At 41.8% G+C, this 27,374-nt stretch overlaps 1 protein-coding gene across 2 annotated transcripts in view; it reads left to right on the top strand.

The window, feature by feature from the left end:
* Positions 1–27,374, top strand: part of SLC11A2 (solute carrier family 11 member 2) — a 36,563-nt gene that overhangs the window by 5,664 nt on the left and 3,525 nt on the right. For both annotated transcript variants that reach the window (XR_013995500.1, XM_081082628.1), the window contains exons 2-16: positions 8,497–8,550; positions 10,592–10,740; positions 11,272–11,397; positions 11,787–11,906; positions 13,938–14,044; positions 14,575–14,645; positions 14,754–14,821; positions 17,195–17,350; positions 18,004–18,162; positions 19,195–19,281; positions 19,998–20,117; positions 20,270–20,419; positions 20,916–20,989; positions 21,923–22,076; positions 23,631–23,684. Coding sequence is in view for 1 of the 2 variants with exons in the window: in XM_081082628.1 (XP_080938754.1) it covers positions 8,517–8,550; positions 10,592–10,740; positions 11,272–11,397; positions 11,787–11,906; positions 13,938–14,044; positions 14,575–14,645; positions 14,754–14,821; positions 17,195–17,350; positions 18,004–18,162; positions 19,195–19,281; positions 19,998–20,117; positions 20,270–20,419; positions 20,916–20,989; positions 21,923–22,076; positions 23,631–23,684 (1,629 nt within the window). In the remaining variant the exon portion in view is untranslated. The remainder of the gene's footprint in view (positions 1–8,496; positions 8,551–10,591; positions 10,741–11,271; positions 11,398–11,786; positions 11,907–13,937; positions 14,045–14,574; positions 14,646–14,753; positions 14,822–17,194; positions 17,351–18,003; positions 18,163–19,194; positions 19,282–19,997; positions 20,118–20,269; positions 20,420–20,915; positions 20,990–21,922; positions 22,077–23,630; positions 23,685–27,374) is intronic.

Raw genomic sequence — 27,374 nt, forward strand, 5'->3', positions numbered from 1 at the left:
ACACTTATTCAAATTAAATAAAATAATTTCAAACTTTACATTCTCAAGAATAATTTAGAAATTCACATTGCTTTTCAAAGCTCTTTCCCCTCACCCCCAGTGGGGACACATTGAGTTTTGGAACTAATTAGATGCATGTCCTAGATGGAAAAGACTCAGAAAACCGTGCGTCTTTATTGATCTGGAATGGAAAAACAAAGGCAGTAATAATATTCTTTCATTTTATAAAAGTAGCTAGTAATCTTCCTTATTAAAACACATAGGGTTCAGAAAACAATGAGCTCTGTTTGAACCACTTGAATATTTCAGAGTTTTGTTGACTCATCCAGGGGTAGGAACTCACCTTCATAAAGAACATCTTGTACAACAGAGGTGTTAGATCAATAGTAATGATTTTGTAGGAATATCCAGTACTTTAGCCTTAAAGTAGACCTTTCGGGAAAAGAGATTTTAGAAGGATCTGAAAATCTTTACATTTTCTTCAGGACACAAAATGAATTTTAAAAAGTCATGACTGCTTATTAATACCTAAAACCTTGGCTATTACTTTTTAAAGCCTTAGTCTGTGCCTCTGGCTGTTTCTGCTTTGTCACCAGCATGTTGCTGGCACTCATCATTGAGAAAAGTGTCAAGAGGGAGTCAACTTCAGACATTCCTGTCACATTTATTTAATCAGTTGCTTCCATGCAAACAGTTTTCTGTTTGCTTCTCTGAAATTTATTTTCCTTCTTTGATGATTTTCAACCTTTTTCGTCTCATGGCATGCATCAACTAATTACTAAAATTCCGTGGCAAACCAAAAAATATATTTTTTGCCAACCTCACCAAAAATTTGATTAATTCACACTGGACAGCTCTTGTGTTGGCTATTGTCATTTTTTAATTTAACAATCTAAGGGAAAAGAAGTCAGTGCCCCCAACTAAATCATCAGGTATTGCTTTTTTGCTTTTTAAAAAATTCTTACCCAAGGAATGAGGATGTTTTTTCCATTGATTATTTAGAGGGAATGGAAGGGGGCGAGAACATCAATGTGAGAGAGACATATTGAATGGTTGTCTCCCACACAAGCCCCAACCTGGGATGGGCATCGAACTCGAGACCCGCTGGTGCACAGGCAAATGTTCTAAACACTGAGCTTGCCGGCCAGGGCTCAGGTATTCCTTTTTTTTTTTTTTTTTTTTAAGTATTGCATTTTAAAAAAATTACTGTGGCACACCAATTGAAAATTGCTGTCCTACGTAATGCTGCCTTTGACTTTGTTTATGTAGAGGAGGGGAGAAAAAAAGGAAGAATTAGAAGACTGTTAAAAAACACTCCTCTAAACCTTACAGTTTTAGGGAGACCTTTGCAACGTTGAATACAGCTCTAAAATCAGTGAAATAGTTTTGAGTGCCTTTGCCCTATACAGGGGAATTTTATAACAAAAAATATTTCAAATTCAAAAATTTTTTTTTAACCATAAGGGGAAAAGTTTAAGTTAATGTTATGTATGTATTTTAATATTTATTTCTTGGGGCAATTTTAAAACAGGTTTGGGTTATTCAAAGTTTTCTTCCAGACTTCTTGAAAATGCTAAGAAACACAGAATTTTTAAAAAATATATTTTTATTGATTTCAGAAAGGGAGAGGAAGAGGGAGAGAGAGAGAGAGACATCAACGATGAGAGAGAATCATTAATCGTCTTCTTCCTGCACGCCCCCCTACTGGGGATTGAGCCGGCAACCCTGGCATGTGCCCTACCTGGAATTGAACCCAGTACCCTTCAGTCTGCAGGCCTACACTCTATCCACTGAGCCAAACTGACTAGGGCAACACAGAATTATTGTTAACTAGATATTTGGAATTTATTATAGCTAGTTTGTGTTTTGAGGAGATAACTATTTATTTTGATATAATTTCAAACTTACAGAAAAGTTTCAAAATAGTATCAGGGAATGAATGATTTCAAGATAACATGGTAAGAGTGTAAGAGTAATGATAGTGGTAACCAGCAGGTGCCTTGGGAGAACATGAAGGAGGGGCATTTAACCCAAAATTGGAGTCAGGAAATGCTTTCCTAAGGATTTGGCTTCTGAAACTCCATGATCATAATTTCACAGCATGGTTATTTGGGCGCTGAGACAGAGTGATAGTAAGCTAAACTGAAGGCAATGTATGCCAGCCAAGTGGAGGGCTGCAGATCTCCGGTTATGCATTTGAGAAGCTTTATCAGAGCCAGACTGGGTAGCTCAATTGGTTAGAGTGTCGTCCCAATACGCCTAGGGCCCTAGGCTGTGGGTCCTCTCCCTGGTCAGGGTACAGACAATGTATAAATAAGTGGAACAACAAGTCTATGTTTCTTTCTTCCCTCCCTTCCTTTCTAAAATCTATCACTCAATCATGTGTGTATGTGTGTATATATGTGTGTGTGTGTGTGTGTGTGTGTATATATATATATATATATATATATATATATATATATTATTTTCTTTCTTTTTTTAAATAAGCTTTATCAGAGAGAGTCCCTAAAGTATTTAAGAAGTGAATCCAGCCCAGCCACTGTGGCTCAGTGGTTGAGCATTGACCTATGAACCAGGAGGTCACAATTCAATTCCAGTCAGGGCACATGCCTGAGTTGTGGGCTCGATCCCCAGTGTGAGGCATGCAGGAGGCAGCCTATCAATGATTCTCTCTCATCATGGATGTTTCTATCTCCCTCTCCTTTCCTCTCTGAAATCAATAAAAAAAAAAAAAATTTTTTTTAAAAAAATGAATCCAGAGAGCAGTGGGTGGTTGAGACCAAATACTTGACTGAACCCAGATTCAGTATAGGCAATGCAGACCTGCCTGGGAGATCATGACAGATAAGAATGGGGGAAAAAATAAGGAAAGAAAAAGAAAAACAAGGTGGGGAGAGGAATTGGATCAAAGGAGGAATCTAAGAGTCAGAGAAGTTAGTGACGTACTTTAAGTCACCTGGTTCAACAAGTCTGATTCTAAAGCCATGATTTTCCTCTTTTCCCTACTTGGGTGCAAGGAGACAATTATTCCATTCAAGTCTCAGACTGGAGAGGCTGGAGGCTGGATTGGACTATCTGGATTACACTGATGGAATGAAAATATGTTTTGAACTCTTAAAATGTTTCAAGAAAATCATTTGAAATCTGGATACTGGAACCTGTCCCCCCTTTTAATGTTATTCCTTGCTTTCTTGAGATTCTTTAACATATGTGCATTAATTTTTTTCTTTAAAATGTTTCTCTTAGAGCTACATTATTAGAAAAACTCTTGAAATTATGGTTTTATGGTTACTTGTTATTCATTTATACAAGTTTGAGGTGTTTTATACATTTTTTTTTTGCTAAATACACAATCTTTTACTTCAACCTGTAAAAAAAAAAGAAAATGAATCCAGTCATTTTCCACAGCATAGATGGAACTAGAGGGTATTAGGCTTAGTGAAATAACTCAGTCAGAGAAAGACAGATACCATATGATTTCACTTATATGTGGAACCTAAAGAACAAAATAGATGAACAAACAAAATTGAAACAGATTCATAGATACAGAGAACAGACTGACAGCTATTAGAAGGGAATCTAATATTTGGGTGAAGGAGGTGAAGGGATTAAGAAATACAAATGGGTAGTTACAAAATAGTCTGGGGATGTAAAGTACAGCACAGGGAATATAGTCAATAATATTGCGATAACGATGTATGGTGCCAGGTGGGTACTGGAAATATCAGGGGGAATGCTTTGTAAAGTATATGATTGTTTAACCACTATGCTGCACATCTGGAACCAATTACAAAATCTATTGAAAGTAAACTAATTGAAAAAAAGAAGCAAATCCGTATTATCTTTATATATTTTTAAAAAATAATACAGAAATGCACATGGTAAAAATATTTTTAAAGAACAAAATGGTGTATGGTGTATATTCAGTGAGAGGTCTTCCTTTTACCCAATGTCATTTGGGCTCCCCCACTTCTTCGTCTTAGGGACAGCATTACCAGTTTTTGACTTAGTGTCCTTTGGAGATAGTATATGTGTGTACATGTGTGTATTCTTTTTTTTTTTTCCTACACAAATGATAGCATACTGTTCTATAAATTGGTTTGTTTGGTTTTTTACTTGACATCATATGTTGGAGATTATTTCCTACAAATATCTGTAGATCTGCCTTATTTATAATAGCTGCATGGTATTCCATCATATGAATGTTCATAGTTTATTTAATCAGGCCTCTGCTAATATCTTGGTTGTTTTTTGATACTGCAGTTTTTGATACTACAAATAATGCTATGAGAAATATGCACTTACTTCCTTATGTGAGTGTTTAGGATGTATTCTTAGAAGTAGAATTGCTGAGTCAAAGGATATGTAAACTTATGACATTTTGGACAGAAAATGTAATTTTATTAGCATTTTATAATACTGTAAAACAGTCTTAGAACTTTTGATAAGGGATAAGATAAAATACTTAACCGCTTTTCTGTTGTTGATTGCTGTTTAATAAGATGAATCTTACTGGCTATGAGAGAAGGTGATACTTTATGGTTGGAGTGATCTAGAATATCAAAGCAGTATTAATCATAATAATCAAAGTATTGCTGAGTTGATTCTGGTTGCTTATATCTCAGCTTCGTCTTTTCCTTAATGGAACTGAGTGACTGAAAATGGCCTGGTGGTATGGCCTTAGAGAGCAAAACTATCTTAATATTAACTTACAGCTTTTGTATCTATCTTAAATTTTCATGGAGGCCTAAAAACTGTGCAGCACACCAAGCATAACTGACCCTTTCTGTTCCCTGTCCTAGTTATGTTCTCTATACACTACAAACAGTGGAACTTGTAGTTTGTTAATGAAAAGTTTTGATGAGAAAGTTGGAATCTAGAATCAACTTTCTCTCTTGGAATAATACATTCCTGAGATTTCAGAGAGAAGACTAGACTTCTATATTAATGGCTCTATATGTAATTAGTATAGGAATAATCAGTTAGAATAGTGATAATAATTAAATTTTTTTATCATGAAATATTTCTGTCTAGAGTTATTATTTAACTATCACTTCTGCAGACTACAGGCTTGGGGAAAAACACACTACTATCTCAATTGTTTGCTTTTTATTTTTTTATTTTGAGAGTACATTTATGAAAGCTGGGGACAGGAAACAAGGAAGGACGTGGGATAAAAGACGCAACAGGAGAGGGCATAAGTGAGGCTGCTTTGGCTCTCCAGAAAAGAAGTGAGCCCAGGCTGAGCTGCTGTCAGCTCACTGGAGAGTCTGAGTAAAGGGGACCTTGGAGACAGGTTCAGGGGATTAGCTTGGGAAGAGCACCTGCTGCCCATTGTGTCCCTGGTTGCAAGTCTTGTAGGGTCCTTTGGAATTTAGAAGATGCATGCCTATGGGAGAAGAAGAAAGGGAGGAAAAGGTGCTGGAGTGCTCCTGGGGGGGAAGGGGCGGGCATGCCTCAATTAATTGCTTTTTAAATATAAGTTAAGTAGCCTATTTTGGATAGGAATCTTTCTCAAATGTATAAAAGTACATCTGTGTCTTCTTAAATAGGATATCATGCATCACTACAAAAATAATCTAATCAGTTCTTGGTGAGTAGGCCACAGTTAAGAAATTTGATATAACAATAATAATTATATGATTAATAATAAGATAATTATTAACCTATATAATAAAACCCTAATATGCAAATTGACTGAACAGCAGAACGACTGGTCACTATGATGTACACTGACCACCAGGGGGCAGACGTTCAATGCAGGAGTTGCCCCCTGGGGGTCAGTGCACTCCCACAGTGGGGAGCGCCACTCAGCCAGAAGCCAGGTTCACGGCTGGTGAGCGCAGTGGAGGTGGTGGGGAGCGAGCCTAAGCTGGCAGGCAGACATTCCTCAAGGGGTCTCAGGCCTGAAGGCCAGGCTGAGAAACCCCCCACTCCCCCCAGTGCATGAATGTCATGTACCAGGCCTCTAGTTCTTAATAATAATGTTCTCAGAGCTAATAGAAGTATAAAGAAGGGCTCTTTGCCTCAGACCAATGGCCCAAGGTCTTTTTCTGTGAAAGCCTTAATCCCGGATCGGATTTGTGGTTTCTAATTCATTGTGGGCTAGGATAACCTGATTACCTGGCTTCTTAGAATTATAAGTAAAAAGGCTCTGGGTGGTGCCAAGGGCTGTACTGTGATTGGAAGCAAGTGGTTATTGCTACTCTGAGTTATCAATGTAAATCCCATTGGTGAGGAGCTGTGGTAACTGGCTGAAAGAGGGTTTGGGATCTCTTGCCGGGTGTTTAGCCATCTGGTGGCTCAAAACCTGATAGGAAGAATATGGCTAGTCATAGATTATAACAAAATACTTGATATTGGTTACTGCAGAGATGAAAAATGTTTTCCAAATTAGTCAGTGGCGGTATGTTTTATACCCCAGAAAATAGATGAAATCTAAAACCCCCTTTGGGTCTGAATTCTGTAATTCTGTGAGATAGGTATAATATAGAATATATTGGTAGGTAGATGGTCTAAAACAGAAAGTAGAGGACTGTTCAGTTAGGAGGAACAAAGGGACATAAGTGGAAAAGACAATTTAAACAGTAAAAGTCAGCTAAGGGAAGTCTTCATACCTTTGTCAGTAGGAGAGTTATTATTACCCTATCTTCCCCTTCTGAATTTGGAATTGACTGAGAAGTAGATTCCTTAATTAGTAGATCAGAGGTTAAAAAAATCAAGCCTTACTGGCGGGGTTGACTGGAGAATACACCGTAGATCTGTGGCCAAATGGGCTTATTCATACCTCTTCACACCCAGTTGAACTTAACCCAACAGAATGCTGGACATGGTGGACACCTCCTTGTCCCCCCAGGTTGCTTATTGCAGGACTGAGGGGTGCTGGCATCTGGAGCACCATGGCCAGCCCTCCTGCTTCAGTGCGCCCTGAACGTCCAGAGGGGAGGCCCTCCATGGTCATTAGTTTCTTCTCCCAGTTGTTGAAGGGTTGGGGAGTGAGACCTGAACCATTAGAGCTGACGTCTCTCCTCGGGAAACATGAAGCTAGGAGTAGTGGCCCTCCACTATGGGTGTGCTGGTGAGGTGCTTTCCCCCTTTCCAGATATTGAAGCATAAGGCCCTTGAATAAATACTTTAAAAAAATATTTGTATTGGTTTCAGAGAGAGAAGAGAGAGATAGGAACATCAGTGATGAGAGAGAATCATTGATTGGCTGCCTCCTGCATGCGCCCCCACCCTGCCACACTTGGGATTGAGCTTGCACCCCACACATGTGCCCTGACCAGGAATCGAACTGTGACCTCCTGGTTCATAGCTTGATGCTCAACCACTGAGCCACACTGGCTGGGCCCTTAAATAAATCTTTGTAATTTATTTCTAATCAAAGCCTCCCAACTTCTAGGCAATACCAAGAGTGTTCCTGAGGAGAAAGAAAAGTCTGAGAGTTTTATAGTAAAACGTCCATTTTTGAGGAGAATCAGTTCTGCATTCTTAGTCCCCACATTGGTTCAAGGTGGTAATCCTCAGATGTCCGGTGGTTTAGACACTGGAACATTTTCTTTTTGAGGTAATTCAGATGGTTAACTGGAAGCATCAAAGGCACAATGCACTGATATTCAGGTAGGACTGGAAATTTCAAAAGCTTAAGTTCCCAGAGTCAGTTTAAACAAGAATAATTGTTTTTTTGATGCCTCAGCCTACTTGAAGTTAATAATTTAGCAGCATAACCACTGTGACCCTTTTTGATTTCTCCACTCTATTTCTCAAGTTTAGATTGTTAGGTCAGAGAGTTTTAGATTTCTGCCTTAAAGAAAATGAAGCCTGGCTAGGTTACTCAGATGGTTAGGGCATCATCCCCATAGGTCAAGGTTGTGGGTCCCATCCCTGGTCAGGGCACATACAAGAATCAGCCAATGTATGCATAAATATGTGGAACAACAAACCAATGTTTCTCTCTCTCTCTCCCCGCCCTCCTCTAAAATCAGTCAATTAAAAAAATATTAAAAACTCAAAAATGGGAGAAATCAGTCTTGATTTCTGGATTTATCTGGAGGTAAGCAGAGACGGGGTGATTGCCTAGCAGCCCATGTGTGGAGGTTTATTCAGAAGCATTTGCCTCTGACATCGGACTGGTTGGTGCAGCCCCTGTTCCTGGGCAGCAGGAGGGGGTCCGCCCCCTCGCCTGTCAGGCAACACACGTTTGTGGGGAACGTGGTGCTAAACTATTCCAGAGGATCTGCTTCTATAAAAACAAAACATTTGCCCGCTCCAATTTGGTTTTGAAATCTTGCCAGCAAAACCCTGATTAAGACTTACATTTTTATTAAATATCCCTTAATCATACTCAGAAAACTAATTATTTTCAAGGTTATCTAATTCAATAGAAGAATTATTCTTTTCATATAGTAAGGATTTGGTTGTACAGTACAAAATGCTGTTGCTGAACATGTAAGTTTGTTCTTGTTCATTTCTCTTCCTCCCTTTTCTACTTCCCAGAATCCTATTCTAAGAACACCATGGTGTTGGGGCCTGAACCGAAGATGCCAGATGGTAATTTGTAGTTTTTGTGTTATTGTCTAATTGTTATTTGGATATAGAAATTTATCATGTTTTCTTTCTCATTGTCTGTTCCCAACAAAATATGTCCCCATTTGCCCTTCTTCTGCCAGTGGAGATCTGCTCCATTCAGAAGTCACCATCTGGTGACTTAGGCTGAAATGGATTTATGACCACAGAGACCTACCTGCCTCATCTTGTTTCCATTTCTGAGATGAGCCAAGCTTAGCTACAAGTTTGGTTTCTATAGCAGCAATGCCTGTCATAAAACCCTCCTAGGGTGCTTTGGCTGCTGATGGCATTTCAGATATGTATGGAGCTGTAAAGTACTGGGTGTGCACCTTATACTGTATGTGATTAGAGCTTCTTGACTGCTTTGACTAATCCTTCCTCATTCTAAGTTTTCCCTTTAGAATTTCCATTCCTTTTTTATAAATTTTTAAAAAATAAATTTCTTAATAAGTTCCGGGCCACTTTCTTTCCACATAGAAAGAAAGCTTTTGCTTTTTAATTGGAGGTTGTAAGGATTTCTTAGAAACACTGAGATTAGAGTTTTGTGGTTCAGAATAGCCATTTGATGGCTACAGCAATCCTGGTTTTGTATCTTTTTGGCAGATTAGCCCTTTTCTTCCAGTCCCTACCCCTCCCTGCATTTAAGATTAACTACAAAGTGCCAGGGTCAGGGAAACACTATCAGTCTTAGATGAGTTCTCCTATCACGAGGGTCACCCCGTGACCTGCGGCTCTTTACACGGGCCTTAGTCAGGGCCTCCTGCTTGGTGGTTTTCCTGCAGCTTCAGATTTTAGCCTGAACTGTGGCAGGATTTTGCAACTTCCACATTTTTTGAGAAGCCTGCGGAGGTATAATGTCCAAGGAAGTTTCTTTGAGTAAGTCCTACCAAATATTAGGAGGGGTGGTGGTGGTGGTGGTGGTGTGTCCCCCACTAGATTGATCTAGTTTTTCTTGTAAAAGTTAAGATTTTAGGTTACCCAAGAGGCTAGTCTGGGAATGTTGTATTTTGAGTCCTAGACATCAGTGTTCTTAGAAGAAAATGAAATGGTTCTAAAAGTTGCCAAGTGGGAATAGAAATATAAAGTAGGAAAACCATTGTGAGAGTAGTGTTAAAACTGATATAGAGCCCAGCTGTTGTAGGTCAGTGGTTGAGTGTCGACCTACAACAGGAGAGCAGGGCACATGCCAGGGTTGTAGGCTTGATCCCCAGTGGGGGTCCTTGCAGAAGGCAGCTGATCAATGAATCTCTCTCATCATTGATGTTTCTATCTCTTGCTCCCTCTCCCTTCCTCTCTAAAATCAATAAAAATATATTTAAAAAAAAACTGATCTAGAGCTGAATGTTGGCAGAAGGAGGTAATAGGGAGATTTTTTGCCATAAGCCTTTTTGTATTTCTCAAATTTTCAATCATGTGAATATATTGCTTATTCAAAAAGTAACTTATTTCCCTGGCTGGGTGGCTCAGTTGGTGGGAGCATTGTCCCGTACAACAAAAGGTTGCATGTCCAATCTCCAGTTGGGGCGCATACTGTAGGCTACTGATTGATGTTTCTCTCTCACATTGATGTTTCTCTCTCTTAAATCAATAAAAACATATCCTCGGGTGATGATTAAGAAAATAATTTGAAAAATTAATTTATTTAAAATAAAAATAAAGTATTAGAAATAAATTGAGATATAGTCAGGTAACTCTTGTGCCTTTAGGGTATTAAAGATTTAATTTCAGTATTACTATGGATAAATTGTTAGTTTGCTCATTTTTAAAAATATATATTTTTATTGATTTCAAAGAGAAAGGGCGAGGGAGAGATAGAAACATCAATGGTGAGAGAGAATCACTGATTGGCTGCCTCCTGCACGCCCCGTACTGGGGATCAAGCCCACAACCCAGGCATGTGCCCCCGACCGGAATCGAACCCGGGACCCTTTAGTCCACAGGCCGATGCTCTATCCACTGAGCCAAACCAGCTAGGGCAGTTTGCTCATTTTTTAAAAAATTCTTTTCAAATCTATTCATTCAGGTGCTGCTTCTGAAGACTATGGGGACTCTGCCAGTCTTGGTGCCATCAACCCTGCCTACAGTAGCTCCTCTCTTCCGCAATCCCCCGGGACATCAGAGGAGCCCTTCACCACCTACTTTGATGAGAAGATTCCCATTCCTGAGGAGGAGGTCAGTGACAGGTCCTTGGAAGAAAAAGTTGTTATGTAAGGAAAATGTGTGTAACAGGTCTGCTGGACAGCTCAAGATCAACAGCCTCAGGTCTAATTTTGGCACAGTCTCTGAAGACGGAATTTTATACATCAGAATAAATAGAAACTGTTTAGGAAAATCAGGGCCTTGAAAACTGTTGCCAATGAGAAAAGCTCACATCAAAGAAGTACGAGATTTATGTTCCTCTTTGATGACAGCTTTTGTCCCATTGGGTAGTGGTTGAGCACAGGGGTACTGATATTATTATTCTGGTTTTAAAATGAAAGGTTGACGGAAAAGAGAAAGGTAGGGAAAGGCTCTTTACTTGGACAGAGAAGGGACCAATTTATTGATAATAAGTGGATAAAATGTAAATGAAACTTAGACACACCCAGTATCCACCATCCTGAATCCTTTGTTCTTGTGACACTGATATTGTTGCTTTGTATATGATCAAATAGGTCAGCAGTATGGAGGTGTAATCAGTTTGCTCTCTTGTCCTCTGTGTAGCACTCTTGTTTTAGCTTTCGGAAACTCTGGGCTTTCACGGGACCAGGCTTTCTTATGAGCATTGCCTACCTGGATCCAGGAAACATCGAATCTGATTTGCAGTCTGGAGCAGTGGCTGGGTTTAAGGTAAATGTCTAGTTCTACCCGTGTCCCTTTTAGACACACACACAACACACTCACATCCTTTTCCTCTACTGAACCTACAGTGACATTTAAGTGAAAAGTACTTTTCCATCTGGTTTTTTATTCTATCTTATCCACATAGTTGGTTTTTTATTTCACCCACACAGTTTCCTTGAGTAAAGGAGAAACTGCAGATGGGAGAAACTAAGGCTCAGAGAGGTACAAGGAGACATACCAGGTTATGTGTAGAACCTGATACAGAACTTGGGTCATTTGGTTCCTGACCTGGGCTCTTTCCTGAATGTAGTGCTTCCCATTCACATTGCCAAACAACCAAACAAAAAAACCTCTGTTGTCTGTGAGTGTGATGGTGGGATTTTGTTCTTCTCTAGTTGCTCTGGGTTCTTCTGTTGGCCACCATCGTGGGGCTCCTGCTGCAGCGCCTTGCGGCTAGACTGGGAGTGGTCACTGGGCTGCATCTTGCTGAAGTTTGTTACCGTCAGTACCCCAAGGTGAGCAGTGTACTGTCCTGTCTGTCACTCACATCATAGGAATCTGTGTGCCTCGCAGTATGTGCTGGCCCAACTACTGTATACTGCAACAGTGGAGGACTTGGGGGTCAGTGGCCTGAGGACTGGGAGTCCCAAGGAAATTCTCTAGGTCCCTCTTGCTGCCAAGCCACATTTCTACGTTCTTTCAAAAAGTTTCCTTAGAAAAATCCTGTTTGAGGAAACATTTACCGTTCATTCTGCCTTCTGGCATCTAGTATTGCCCAGCCCATTGCGCTAAGCACTTTCAGTCATACCTTCGTATTACTCAATCCCTTTGCATTATACGTATTTTCTTTTTGTTTGACTTTGCTAACAGTTAGAAAAAAGTAAGTTTCTTCCTTATAATACAAACTATTTGTGGCAGGATCTTGGATCTTCTAATAATTATTTTTCAATTAACCCTGACCCTGGCTGTTACACAGTTCTCTTCATCTTCCCTCTGGACACTTGGAGCCTTTCTTACTGCCACCTAAGGCAGAAGTGGAGCCTGTGTCTGGAAGATAGCTTTTTCCTAGCTTCATCTTTTTTTTCATGGATTTCCGAGAGGAAGGGAGAGTGGGAGAGAAATAGAAACATCAATGATGAGAGAGAATCATTGATTGGCTGCCTCCTGCACTCTCTCCACTGGGAACCGAGTACACCATATGGGCATGTGCCCTTGACTGGAATCAAACCCAGGACCCTTCAGACCGCAGGCTGATCTCTGTCCACTGAGCCAAGCCAGCTAGAGTCTTTTCGTAATAGAAGGGAGAGGGAGAGAAAAATAGAAACATCAGTGATGAGAGAGAATCATTGATCGTCTGTCTCCTATACACTCCACACTGGGGATTGAGCCCACAACCCGGGCATATGCCCTGACCAGGAATCGAACCGTAACCTCCTGGTTCATAGGTTGATGCTCAACCACTGAGCCACACTGGCTGGGCCTTAGCTTCATCTTTAGATGAGATACTGGAGATCTACCTCTGGTTTGTCCTAAATGTTTAATCTCCTTTCCTGGCTGTGAGAAAGTATCCTTATCTTTTTTTTTTTTTTTTTTTTCATATATGCTTCTTAAAAGAAAATCCTGCCCTCACCAGTTTGGCTCAGTGGATATGGCATTGGCCTGGGGACTGAAAGGTCCCAGGTTCAATTCCGGTCAAGGGCATGTACCTTAGTTGCGGGCACATCCCCAGTAGGAGGTGTGCAGGAGGCAGCTGATTGATGTTTCTCTCTCATCGATGTTTCTAACTCTCTGTCCCTCTCCCTTTCCTCTCTGTAAAAAAGTCAATAAAATATATTAAAAAAAAAAAAAGAAAATCCTGGTAATTTATAATTTCTTTTAACTTCTCTTTCTTTGTATATCTTAGCAATTGTTTCTTGGGTAGTGGACACGTGGAGGTGTTCTTTTCTGTGCTCAGTGAGCCAGCATTAACTAGATTTGTCTTTCACCTGCATTGTGTGACCAGATTAGCTCCCTATTTTGTTATACACCACCCAGTTCCAACCACTTTGCCCTGAGTCCCTCTGCATCTGTCCTTTTTTACTTCCGTGTTGTTATTACATTACGGAAGACCCAGCCTTTTGACATTGGTTTTGTCTCTTTGGCTACAATCAGGATCGATATATTCTTCTGCAGACATTTTTTATTCTCTCCTGAAGAATATTTTGACCATATTAGCATCATCATTTCCCCCTAAGACTTAGGATCGTTTTTTTTAGGCATGAAATTAAGTGGAAATTAATGAATGGAAATTCCATTCCTCTCTTGAATGAAACGGAAAGAGAAAAATATCAGGATCCAGCTGCTGCCTAGGCCCTGACTCATAAGCTCCGCCGCCTAGAAGCATACTTGCCTTCTGTAGCTAGGGCCTGCAGTGGGTCTTTATCTCTAAACTGAAGGCTTATAAAGGACTGTTGATGGGTCAGTTCCAAAATGTGAATTCCAAATTATGGGGGAAGTTCTTGGAAGTTATTAACTAGAACCATGTCTTTCTTCTGTTTGGTGTTTAGGTCCCCCGAATTATCCTGTGGCTGATGGTGGAGTTGGCTATCATTGGCTCAGATATGCAAGAAGTTATTGGCTCAGCCATTGCCATCAATCTCCTGTCTGTAGGAAGGTGAGGGGGTTTCCCTCTAGAAAGTAATATTTTGCTAGATTTCAAAGCAAATGTTAAAACAAAAACCCAACTCATTTTCAATTTTCAAGATTCAACTCAAGTTTATTATATTTTCTGTGGAACCTATCTAGGACCACCTTCCTCTGTCATGGAAGATGTAGACTCTATATCTTCCAAATTCTCGTGTTGGGTTATATATATATACCTCTGTTATGCAGTATGTATTTTTGTGTGTATTATTGTATATTACAGTTATTTATTTGTATGTCCAATTATTCCAGTAAACAATGAGCTCCTTGAGGGGTAAGACCCATTCTTTTCAACTACGTATCCTAATGTCTGACGTAGTAGACAGTCAAGTGTGAGTGAATATTATTCATGTTATCCTAAACTACCCAAGGCCTGGCCTCCTGCCACTGTCCCCGCCCGCCAAGTCCTTCTCCAGAAGTTGTATGTATGGAGAGCTGTTGGGAAGAAAGTACTTCTCAATCTTTCTTTCCTTTAATTTCCATTTCTTATCTCTGATCTAGGGTTCCCCTATGGGGTGGAGTTCTCATCACCATTGCAGATACTTTTGTATTTCTCTTTTTGGACAAATATGGTAAGTAGAGTGGAAATGGAGGGATTAGGCAGAGAAGCTACTTTTCCATCATGTGACTGATGGGGAACTCTGTCTCCTATAAACTCACTGCTGCATTTTCCCCTTCAGGCTTGCGGAAGCTGGAAGCATTTTTTGGCTTTCTCATCACTGTTATGGCCCTCACTTTCGGATATGAGGCAAGTGTGCCAGGCTATTTATTAGCTTTAAAAAAAAATTTTTCTTTTGTTTTTATTATAAAAGACAAAATAATGCTAGGATGGTTCAGTTGTATCACATGTGCTAAGAAAAAGACAATTGCTTCCTCCTCTTGTAAGTAGCAGAGGTAACCTGTGAAAATAGTTTGCTATTCACTTGACCTGGAAATCAGGCAAAGTCATGCAAATTAAGAGGTTCAGATTTCTGTGTTCACTTTAAGAACATTCGTGAAACTGCCCAGGCCATCTGGGGTATGCATATCTGAAAAGCCCACCGAGTGTTTGAAGGATGCCACCTTACCAAAGCATTCTGTCGTGACATGAGTGGAGTTGGTAGGTGTGCCCAGGCCATACAGTGGGGCTGGACATAGGGTTGGTGACCCCAGAAGAGTGCTGAATTTTTGCTGCAGGTGCTTAAAAAGCCAGAGAATAATGTTGAACTTAAGGATGTAGATGTGGAATCTCTGGACACTGAGCGCATCTAGGTTAACAAAGCTCCCAAAGATGTGGCACAGAACTTAGAGATTATCCCACACATGAGCTCTCCCTGTCACACTGAGATGATTCTTACTGAAAAAGCAGATTGTTTTTAAACCAGAAGAGGAGGTTGCACAGAAGAAAACACATATCCCAGAAGAAACTAAGGAAACAAAACTTATGGCCCAGGAGTAAATTCAGCATAAAATAAAAAAATGTTAATAAAGTAAAAGCAGAAAGAAAAAAAAGAAGCCAGTTAAGTCTTGGGCCAATTTTGAAGGAATATTATCTATAGCAAAGACTAGTGTCCAGGAAGGTCTGCAGGACTCCTATGTCAAAAACTTAGAGGCCCAGTGCACAAAATTCGTGCACAGGTAGGGTCCCTAGGCCTGGCCAGCGATCAGGACCGATCTGTGGAGCGACCAGAGGGGCCATCAGGGGCCCCTGCTGGCACCTGCCTTGGCCTGCCTGGCACTGCCTGCTCACCAGCCCCGCTGCCGCTGCTGGTCACCTCCCTCTGCAGGGCCCCCCGCTGGCACCTGCCTTGGCTGGCTTAGGGTCTGGGAGCAGCTCCTGTGTTGAGTGTCTTCCCCCTGGTGATCAATGCGCATCATAGTGACCGGTTGTTCCACTGGTTGTTCTGCCATTTGGTCAAACATATTAGGCTTTTATTATATAGGATTATTATATAGGATGACTAGAGGGTGGGTGGAGGTGGAAGAGGGCATAAAGGGAATAAATGGTGATGGAAAAAAATAAATGACAAACTTTCTAGGACTTTCCAGACTACACCCTCTGGTTCCAAATTGGTCATCTGGACAATAGAATAGCTTTGGAGAGGGTTAGAGAGGATGTTATAGGGTGCTTCTTGGCTGTTAACTTAGAGGGCTCTGTTTTTGCTCATTCTGGTTTATACCAACTGCAGCTTGAACTTTTCTGCATTGCAACTGTAGGGGATGTAGTGGATGCTTCCTGGTTTGTGCCTCAACCCAGACACTCCGAGGAATCAGTACCATTATACGCCTTAACAGCCCTTTTCTATATCCGGTTTAACTGATAGCTGTTTATTGGCATGGCTAGACTTTTAAAAATATATCTAATCTATGAGTAGGTTATACAGCTTGGTCCAAGGCTTTCAAGAGAAATGCTGGACCAGGAAAAAGTATGTGTGAAAAGTGTTGTGAATGAGTCAGCTTATGCTAGTGGCAGTCACTGATTTTTAGATGAATATAGCTGATCAGAGACATAAGTGGGGATAATTAAGAATTGACTGTATTCTTGGTCTGTCTCATAGAAGTTATTGTGAAATTAATATCAATAAGGCCCTTAGCAGCCATTTCATTTTTTTTTTAAATCCTTACTCAGGGATATTTTTTCCATTGATTTGTAGAGAGAGTGGAAAGGAGAGGGAGAGACAGAGAGAAACACCGATGTGAGAGAGACACATTGATGGGTTGCCTCCCACATGCCTCTGACCAGGGCTGGAAGCCTGCAACTGAGGTACATGCCCTTGACCAGAATCAAACCTGGACCCGTCAGTCCGAAGGCCAACGCTCTACCCACTGAGCCAAACCGGCTAGAGCTCAGCTATTTCATTTCTTTAAAATATTCATTACATTTTCTACATATCTATTTTGTGTATCTAAAATATGAGGTAAAATATCCAGGGACCCCAGTGTTGACTTCCCTGATCTCTGGCAGCAAGCCCCTTATGCGGCTTGGTTTCCGATGGTTGTATATTCCTCGTTATTCTAGGTAGTTGTTGAAGAAGAAGGGGTTATAAGGAAAGCAGGAAAGGACGCCGAGTGCTTCCTTGTGCTGTTACTCCCTCGGTCTCATACTCCAGTACAAGCTAATAGTTGTTATGTTGGTATGTAGTATATTACAGTGCGACCCAACCAGAGCAAGGTGCTCAAGGGCATGTTCCTGCCATCCTGTTCAGGCTGCGGCACCCCACAGATCCAGCAGGCTGTGGGCATCGTGGGAGCTGTCATCATGCCACACAACATGTACCTGCATTCTGCCTTAGTCAAGGTGAGCAAGGCCTTTATCTCACTGGACTCCGAGATAGGTCATGAGATGTTTTCCTTTGGTTGCAAGGGGCACGCACTTAGTTTACAACTGTTAGAACTTGAAGGAGCAAGGTATTTTCCATGGTTAGACGCTTACAAACCCCACACACCTGGACTCTGTTTTATGACCAGAGATAATAACTGACCCCACAGAAACTGGAACTAAAGTCATTCATAAAAGGTCTGAAAGTGCACAAGTCTCTTCTGTTTTAATCTCAGAGTCCTGAGCGGCCTTGAGGAGGTCAGGAGTAAAGAGTCCCACTAACCTTTTACCAGACAGTCTTACACAATGGTTTTCTGGGAAATTTCAGAGACCTTCATAATTAAGGTTATGCACTTGCTAGGACAGCTTGGGTTTTTTTGCTTGTGTGTTTGGTTCTTCTAGCCACAATAACTGAGAGCTCACTTAGCTTCTGTTACCTGTTTGAGGAATGTGTAATGTCATCCAAGGGTCACGAAGTTCTTAGGGAACACGGATGTAAGCGATTCTCTCACATTTCATCTGGTCAGTTGGTGCCCTCGAAATCTTTCAGTTGTCTCTGAACTCATGAAATATTACAAGGAAACTTGTTCCAAATAGTTTAAAAAAAATGACTACTGCTATTTTCTCTCCAGTCCAGACAGGTAAACCGAGCCAAAAAGCAGGAAGTTCGAGAAGCCAATAAGTACTTTTTCATTGAATCCTGCATTGCTCTCTTTGTTTCCTTCATCATCAATGTTTTTGTCGTCTCAGTCTTTGCCGAAGCATTTTTTGAGAAAACCCACCAGCAGGTGGTGAGTAAGCCAGGGTCCTGAGTGGTAGTGAATGTGAGGGTAATGTGAAGGCCGGAATGGGGCAGGAAAATATACCAATGACTTGGATCTGTGACAGTAGACCTGTGGCCTCAATACTGTCCCCTAAGTCACTGCACTAGTCAGCGTGTGCAGCCTGGGGGCTGAAAGCCTACACTCTTTTCCCCCTGCTTTTGCCTCAGAAGGGAGATCGCCCCAGACTAAAGATCGCCTTGTGCTATTTTGTTAGTGGCTTTACATCTCTTTAGTCTTTTGTTTCCTGTTTATCAACTGCCAGTCTGCTTGCCAGTCCTGCCATTTGGTGATTGAGTACAGGTAGGGAGGAGGCAACAAACAAAACAGTCTGTCCTGGCAACAGTTTCTGTTTGTCATTTTGAATTCTTTCTTCTCAGTTCCTGCTTGCCTATCCAATTCTGATCACCACTTTGCTTCCCATGTATAGGACCTCAGACTCCTGGCTCTGCTTTGACTAAGGACTCCCTGTTCTGGTTGTCCTCTCCTATTTGAAGCCTTCTTAAGGGTCCTCTCTTCCTGTCATTTAAAATGACCCAACAGTGCACACTCTAACTCAGTTAATCTTTTTGATGACATGGGGGTGCAGAAAGATTATGGAGGGCCCTAGCCGGTTTGGCTCAGTGGATAGAGTGTCAGCCTGTGAACTGAAAAGTCCCGGGTTTGATTCCAGTCAAGGGCACATGCCTGAGTTGTGGGCTTGATCCCCAGTAGGGGAAGTGCAGGAAGCAGCCGATCAATGATTCTTTCTCATCATTGATGATATTTCTATCTCTCTCTCCCTCTCCCTTCCTCTCTCTGAAATCAGTAAAAAAAAAGATTGTGGAGGAAGAGCACAAGTGGAACTTGCCCCCAGTGTCTGCCCCATCACAGCCTGAAGTATCCAGTCTTGCCTCCAGGCTGTGTAGCATAGATGACGTGTGTGTGATCTGTGGGAGAGCGCTTCTTCTCTGGCCTATGCCTCGAAAATAAAAGTTGCTCCTAAACTGCTTTCTTTTCCAGATTGAAGTCTGTAAAAATAGCAGCAGTCCCCATACTGGCCTTATTCCTGATGATAATTCAACACTGGCTGTGGACATCTTCAAAGGGGTAAACCATCCAGATTCATGTTCTTTGCCCCTGGATCACTATTCTTGGCCTAGTAGCTGGTCTTTTCTGTAGGTTCGCTTCAGAGCTGAGCATATCTCCCTGTGGAGAGTCATTTATTTCAGAGGGCCAGATGCTAGGCCACCATTTTGGACTACATAGAAAGAATAAAGGATCAGCTAAAAAAGTGAATTGTTTCAGCAGTTCCCAAACTTGTGCTGATAGTAGAGTGTTCTACCAGATGTTAACTGGTGCAGTTGAAGAAAGTGTACCTAGTAAACTGGTCTTCATTGGGGCTCAGTCCCTTTTATATTGGTTACATTGTGAACCTCCAGGGGTAGAATATGTATGTATGTAGCATTTCCCAAATTTTTTTACCTTTCTTTTCACTCCTATTATCTTCTAAAATAGTGTGTTAAGCAGTATAAATTTGGAAAATATAGCGTAGACTTTATTTTATTAATATTTCAGGTGTAGGTTGAGGATGAAGGCTTTAGGAGCTTGGAGAAGAGAAAGGACTAGGCTAAGGAAGGAAGGACCATCCAACAACATTTCGGTTGAAAGTTTAGAATGAAGTGAGGACTGAGTTGAGCTTCTGGGACAGTGCCCTGCACAGCCCTTGGTTTAGGTGGGTGCATAGGAAAGAAGAGAGACATGCTGTTTCGGGTATCGTCTAAGCAGTTCCCTTAACACACACCTGCTTCTCCCCACCCTCCCAGGGTATTGTGCTGGGATGTTACTTCGGGCCTGCTGCACTCTACATCTGGGCTGTGGGGATCCTGGCCGCAGGGCAGAGCTCCACCATGACAGGAACCTACTCTGGCCAGTTTGTCATGGAGGTAGGTGCTGCTTTGACTGGTATTCACTAGAGGAAGGGGAAATGGGCCTTTTGTTACTTATTAATCCCATGCTTTTAAGGTCTTCCTGAATCTCTCCAAAACTTTTTAGTTTCCTGTTCCAGACACTCATCCTGCTCTGTGCTTCCTTCCAGGGATTCCTGAACCTAAGATGGTCACGCTTTGCCCGAGTGATTCTGACCCGCTCTATTGCCATTATCCCGACTCTGCTTGTTGCTGTCTTCCAAGATGTAGAGCATCTGACCGGGATGAATGACTTCCTCAATGTTCTGCAGAGCTTACAGGTGAGGGAGCATTATGGGCTGCCCTAGGTACCAAGCCTAGTGTCTGGGGTTGGGGAAAATTTAGAGGAAGAGAGAGGCATGGTCTTGGTCTGCAGTAAATGTATATGAAATCCCTGGCATCTAAAAGGTTTTTAGAAATGACTTGGTTTTTTTAAAGCCTGTTGAATGGGAATTATAAATTATAATTACATATAGGACACAAATTATTATTCATTAAGCCAAGAAAGTATTAAATGACATATAGGACACTGCTAGGTCCTAAGCAGGTTAAGACAAGGCAGAAACAAGTATTTGTAAAGAACCTTATGATCATAATTGATGTTAATGACAGCTGTGCAGATTTCAACATAATGCTTGGCATTTGGGATGATAGGAATAATTTTTCATAGGGCAATTGAGGCAGGGTTTGTGTTTCCCTTTCACTAACAGTGCTACTCTCTGGGGTGACCCAGGGACCCCCAGCAGCCCCATCTGATCTTAGTGTTTTCTTTTCCAGCTTCCCTTTGCTCTCATACCCATCCTCACGTTCACGAGCTTGCGGCCAGTAATGAGTGACTTTGCCAATGGAATGTGAGTGTGCTCCTCTCAGTTCCCCAAAGCTGTGTGGGGGGAGGGTATCTTCATTAAGGCCAGTCAAAAACGGAGTCATAGGGGCTGGAGGGGCGGTTGCTAGCACTGCCCTCTCAATCTTTAGCTTAGAAAAAGTGGAAGGGAGAGAGAGAAACCTATGTGAGAGTGTAACATCAATTGGCTGCCTCCCGCACGCCCCCTACTGGGGATTGAGCCTATAACCCAGGCATCTTTCAGTGCACAGGACGATGCCCAACCAACTGAGACACACCAGCCAGGGCTGAAGTGTTAAGCAACTTAATTCCATGCTAAATACCTGAATAAGAACGGTATAAGCTAATACCTTACATGCACGTCTTTAACAGATAGGAGAGTAGTTGAAATTACTTGTTGGATCTCTAGGGACGCTCATGACTTGTTGCGTTTTTAGGGACTTGAATAATAGAGATTATTTGATAGTACTTTTTCTCTCTCTTTGTCTAATTTTGGCTTATTTAACCAAATCTGGGGTAATTATTTTTAGTTCTTTTTTTTAAAGAGTACATTTATTAAAGCTGGGGACAGTGAAACAAGGAAGGGCTTAGGATGAAAGAAGCAACAGGAGAGAACCTAGGCGGGGTGGGGTGGCCCTGACTCAGTAGAAGTCAGAGAAAAGGGGGCCTTGGAGACAGGTGTAGGGGGTTTGTCTGGGAGGAGCTGCTGCTGCCCATTGCTCCCCTGGTTGCAAGTCTCTTGGGGTCCCTTAGAGTTAGGGGATGCACACCTGAGGGGGAAGCTGAGAGGGGAAGGAAAGGCGTGGGCATGCTCCCACAAGGGGGAGCACACCTGTTTGAAATGCTTCTTACTCCTGCCCTGTCTGCCCTGCAAGATGCAGCGCCCTGCTGTTGTGGACAGGTCGGGCTGTTCGCAGTGACGGTGCTGATTCTTTTACAGAGGCTGGAAGGTTGCAGGCGGGATCTTGGTCTTTGTCATCTGCTCTATCAACATGTACTTCGTCGTGATTTATGTCCAGAGTCTTGGGCATATGGTTCTGTATGTGGTGGCTGCTGTGGTCAGTGTGGCTTATCTGAGCTTCGTGTTTTACTTGGTAAGTCCAGTTGGGAGGGGGCAGGGGCATAAGTTAGTCAGCAGTGTGGGGCTGACTAACATCCAGGAAGCACCCAAAGGAGCACCTAGCAACCTGTCTTCAGGTTATTGAGATAATTTACATGAAATTGTTAAGTCAGCTATGGTTAAACTGTACACACACACACACACACACACTTTTTTGGTTTAACAGTATTTTTAACCATAAAATTTGGTTCCTAAGAGCTATCATCTTTCTATTCCTGTCACTTCTGCTTAGTTTCCATTCTTAATAATTCCTAACAGGAGAGTGTAGGAGCTAAACAAAGAGGCTTGGTCTGGAAAGCAGAGAGTGGAACAAAACGGGGCTGGAGACGGAGGCTGTGCAGTGTGATTTCAGAGCTGTGGGCTGGATCATGTGGGTTCACAGCCCTGCTCAGCTCTGCTACTTATTAGCTGTCCAGTAAGGAAATAAATAAAAAGTTTCATTCTCACATTGAATTATTTTAGAATTATTAAAAAGTGATGGTTATAAAACCACATAGAAAAGGAATGCAGAATTATGTGTACCCAGATAATAAAAATTTTTTCAAAATTCTAGAGTCAATTATATAAAAATGGTAATACTGATCTTAAGATGATGGGATTATGGATATATTTTTTCTATATTTTCCAAATCTTCTATAGCATCATGTATATTAATGAAAAATGACTATAGCAGCAACAACACATCCACCTCCCTGTTCTGTGCAGGTTTCTCTGAAACACACAGGGTTGAGGACCAGGGGTGGCAGAACTTGTGCCGTACCTGCTGGAGAGGACGGTTAGGATGGAGACTGGGAACTTGTTGCTGATCTTGTAACAGTTAACCTAGTCCCCTGCTTGATTGAGAAAAATCACTTTAGTGAATGTTGAAAAACGATGTCCTGAATTGATACATCCCTTTCTTTTGCTCTCAGTAAACTTTAGGCACACTAAAATCATGCTCACCCTATATATTATAGGGACCTACTCTCAGGAAATCCAAGTAACTGAATATGTCCTTGTCAGGAATGGTTTTAAAATTTTCTGTAGAAGATAAAGGAATCCTTCCTTCATGCAGATTGGTCGTGAAGGTGCCGCGGTGTCCTCAGGCAGCCGAGACTCTTGAGATTCTGAGGACTGTTTTTAAGGCTAGAATGGGTTACTGCTGTTTAGCTCCAAACATACACTTCATCGAGCAGCTTCGGAGACTATTCAGTTGTATTAGTCTGTCATCATGCCCCTTCTCATGAAGAAAGTGGTCTTTAGGGAACTCCAAGTCCAATAAAAGAAACGAACTGCAGGCACCCAGCAGCAGGAGCAGAGGGAGCTCAGCATTGTCACTAGTATGGAAAAACCTGGTCGAAGAAGGAGATTCCAGGGTGTTCTGAAGGGGTTGTGGGGTTTGGAGAATGACTTGGTGATAGAAGACAGGCAAATGGATGTTTACAGAAGAGAGCAGGTTTGCATCTGAGGAGCCCAGTTTTGAGCAGTCACGGTGGGCAAGAGGGCTCTCCAGAGAGGTTGGTGAATGTGGCTCTGTTTTCTCTTTCAGATTTGGCAATGTATGATTGCTTTGGGCATGTCCTGCCTGGATTGTGGGCGCACGGTAAGCACCTCTAAAGTCCTGACTGAAGAAGCCACCGATGACTATACTAAGTAGACACGGGTCAGTCGGTCTGATCCAGGTAGCCCTCAGAGCCAGTGTGTTTCTGTGGTTTACTGTGTGAACATAGCCAGAAGTATGTGCTGTTGCACAGACTGCGTTCAGGACTCCCCCGTTTGTTGTGAAAGACTCACATATGTATGAAAGATGGATATTTTTCTTCCTGACCTCCTAACCTGGGAACTGGGTCTTTGAAAAGCTGACTGTTTGCTGCTGTCATTTTAACACTAACTCTTGAGCTGCTGAAGAGCCAGCTTATTTTATCCCTTTGAGAGATAAATCTCTATGCATGATTCTTAACTAGGCTGTATGTTAAAAAAGAACTGGAAAATGCAGTACATTTCATAACAAAAGTACACAATGGGTATGCAGATTTGTTTATTAAAAGATAATGGATTTTAAAAGGCTGAGAAATACTTATGCATACCCTTTCAATTATTTTAATTATAAAAAGTAAAATCTCAACTAGAGTGGTTTTATCCATATTAAATGTAGAATTGTGAGACCGCCACCTTTATCAGGTTTAGAATTCTTTCAGTTTATTTCTACTTTAAATTTCTCAGTGGAAGTTAAGAGGGGTAAAAAAACATAAAGGTGAAAAATGGACAAATAGCAAAACTCACCTGTAGGTGGTAGTTACTAATCACCTCGAAAATCACTTAGAAGATTTTCCTCAGAGATTGAACACTTAACAGGATTTTCTGGGGAGTCCTGACTTGAATCACTTTTATGTTAATACACGCTTTCTTGACACTTACTTTCAAGCACATTTAGTGTAAAACCTTCACCTCCTCCTCCAGGGGGGTGGTGATGGAGAAAGACGGTAGCATTTATAAACTGAAGTTCTCATGAGACTTTGGGGTAAGGAGAAAAGACTTGAAAGGAGAAGAAGCACCATCTGTGTATTCCTGAGAGCCACCTCCTGCCAGCACCATCACGCTTTCCTGAAGTGCCCAGGACGGCTTGCAAGGCAGCCTCGGAGCTGTGGACCTAAGCGATGCAAAGCTCTCTCTCAGCAAGTCAGTAGGGTATCACTGTGGTTGCGAAGTTCTCTCTTCAGCCACTCCCTCAGAGGGAAAACTTTTTGAGACCCGATGGTGGCGCTCTGGAGTCAGAGGAAATGGGTCCCTTCAGCATGAAGCTGCTGCTCGTCAGCCACTTGCGACATTTTTACCCATGGAGGCCGAGACTGTGTGATTACCTCAAATCCAGTCACATTTGTGTGACGCAGATAAACAATCAAGTCGCTTATAGCTGTTGGCGTGGTGAGGACAGTAATGGGAATGGCACCAAAGGACTTCTTATTTGGGAGGTGGGGGGCTTTCCTTCTGGAGATACGGTGGATTGATGTTCTCTGTTCACTTGAACACTAACAGCATTACTGCTGATATTTTGCACACAGAAGTGCAGACTGGATAGATTGTCTTTTATAAGTCACTAAGGGTAAACTACTGTTTCACTGACCATACCTTTATCTTAGCTGCTCAAGTAATATAGCACAGTATCACGAAAGACAAATTTCCCTAAATGTTCCTCCTCATATCCATCCTGTTCCTCTGAGAAGATATCGAAGAATGACACCTTAAGCTGCAGTAGGTCTGGCTATAGTAGGTGAGGGCCAAATTGATGAAAAAGTTCTTTGTAAAGACGGTACAGAAACATTTACCTTTGCCCTGAATCTGGGTGGGCCCAGTCAGTCTCAGATTCACAAATATTTAGAAGTCCAGGTAAAAATTGGCAGTTTTCTTTTAAACATTGTATTTATAACTTGCAATGATGGAAAATTTCTTCCCAATTAAATGGTACTTTATGATACATGTATGGAATATGTCACGGTGTTAAAAACCCCCATGCTGTGTTCCATCTGACCCTCTCAGCGAGCTTCACCAGCACTCCGGTTGCAGTGCACGGTGTGCAGACCTTTCATGCTTTCTAATGCCAGCACATGCATTGTCTTGGCAGTGTCTCTGTGTGGAATGTTTAGGGCAGTGGTCGGCAAACTCATTAGTCAACAGAGCCAAATATCAACAGTACTTCTTCAAAATAGACTTGCCCAGGCCAAAAACCGACTTCTGCGCATGGGCCAGGAAGTTTCAACGCACTGTACGTGCGAGCCTGCACGTGGTATTTTGTGGAAGAGCCACACTCATGGGGCCAAAAAGCCGGCTCGAGCCACAGTTTGCTGACCACTGGTTTAGGATATACAGTTGTACTTTATGTCAGTCAGTCCTTGTTCTCCAGAAATGAGTCATGAAATGACTGTGCTGCTCCAGCCTACGAGGAATCAGCAGGGCCGAGGCAGAGCTGTAGTGTGGCTCCTGAGAGGCTGTGCTAGTGCTGTTAGGAGTGGTTACAACTGAGCTTTCAGTGACCATTTAACAATATGTAAACTTGGTTTGTAATTAAAAACATTTTTCTTTTTTCAATTTGGTTTCCTGGGTATTTTTTTAACCTTAAAAATACTTTATTAATAAAGATCTTGAGAACTTTGAAATATCGAAACTTCATCCACCACCTGGAACGACGTATTAAGCCCACTCTGTTCTTATTCCCTCTTTAAAAGAGAAAGAGAAATAAATACTAGTAGGTTAATCCTTAGACTTGACGAATTGCAGACACCAAACACTAATTTCTGTTTACCCACTTACTCAAATATTTTTGCTATTGCTAAAGGTCACATCATTACCATCCTATATAATAAAATGCTAATATGCAAATCGACCAGTGGAACTACCTGTCGCTATGATGCGCACTGACCACCAGGGGGCAGACACTCAACACAGGAGCTGCCCCCTCGTGGTCAGTGCACTCCCATAGGGGGAGTGCTGCTTAGCCAGAAGCCAGGCTCACGGCTGGTGAGTGCAGTGGTGGTGGCGGGAGTCTCTCCCATCTCCGCAGCAGCACCAAGGATGTCTGACTGATGGCTCCTGGACTGTGAGAATGCATAGGCCAGGCTGAGGGGCCCCCTCCCCCCCAGTGCATGATTTTCATGCACCTGGCCTCTAGTATTTAAATAATAAGAAACTTGTTATTCTGCCTTTCTCTGCTCTAAACTGAACACTTTTCTAACTGTAGTCTTGTTTCGCCATTGAAATAGGCATTTATATTCTGTATATGCTGCCAATAAAAAGTAGGAGTATTTGAAAAGAGAAACTAAAATTATCTTAAAAAAATGAGTGAGCCTGGCCAGTGTGGCTCAGTGGTTGAGCATTGACCCAAGAACCAAGAGGTCACTGGTTCGATTCCTAGTCAGGGCACATGCCTCGGTTTTGGGCTCAATTCCCAGTAGGGGGTGTGGAGGAGGCAGCTGATCCATCATGTTTCTCTTTTGATGTTTCTATCTCTATCCCTCTCCCTTGCAAAAATAAAAAATAAAATCAATAAAAACATTAAAAAAAAAAAGAGTGAGCATTTTGGCAGCCCCAATATAAATGGGAATATTGGCCACATTTAGTGAAAATAAAGACAAGTTCTGGCACAGCGAACTACCTGTCCTGTCACCAGATGCATGACGGGAAAATCTAAGTCAGCATTTCATTTGTCCCAAGAGGGTCACCAGAACTTCATTTTCCCTTTTTCTGTTGCAAGCTTTCTGAGTCTTACAAGAGCTAAATACTTAGGTTATGCTGTAGA

The sequence above is a fragment of the Myotis nattereri genome (genome assembly GCF_964212035.1).
Source record: "Myotis nattereri genome assembly, chromosome: 2".
NCBI classification, from domain to species: Eukaryota; Metazoa; Chordata; class Mammalia; order Chiroptera; family Vespertilionidae; genus Myotis; species Myotis nattereri.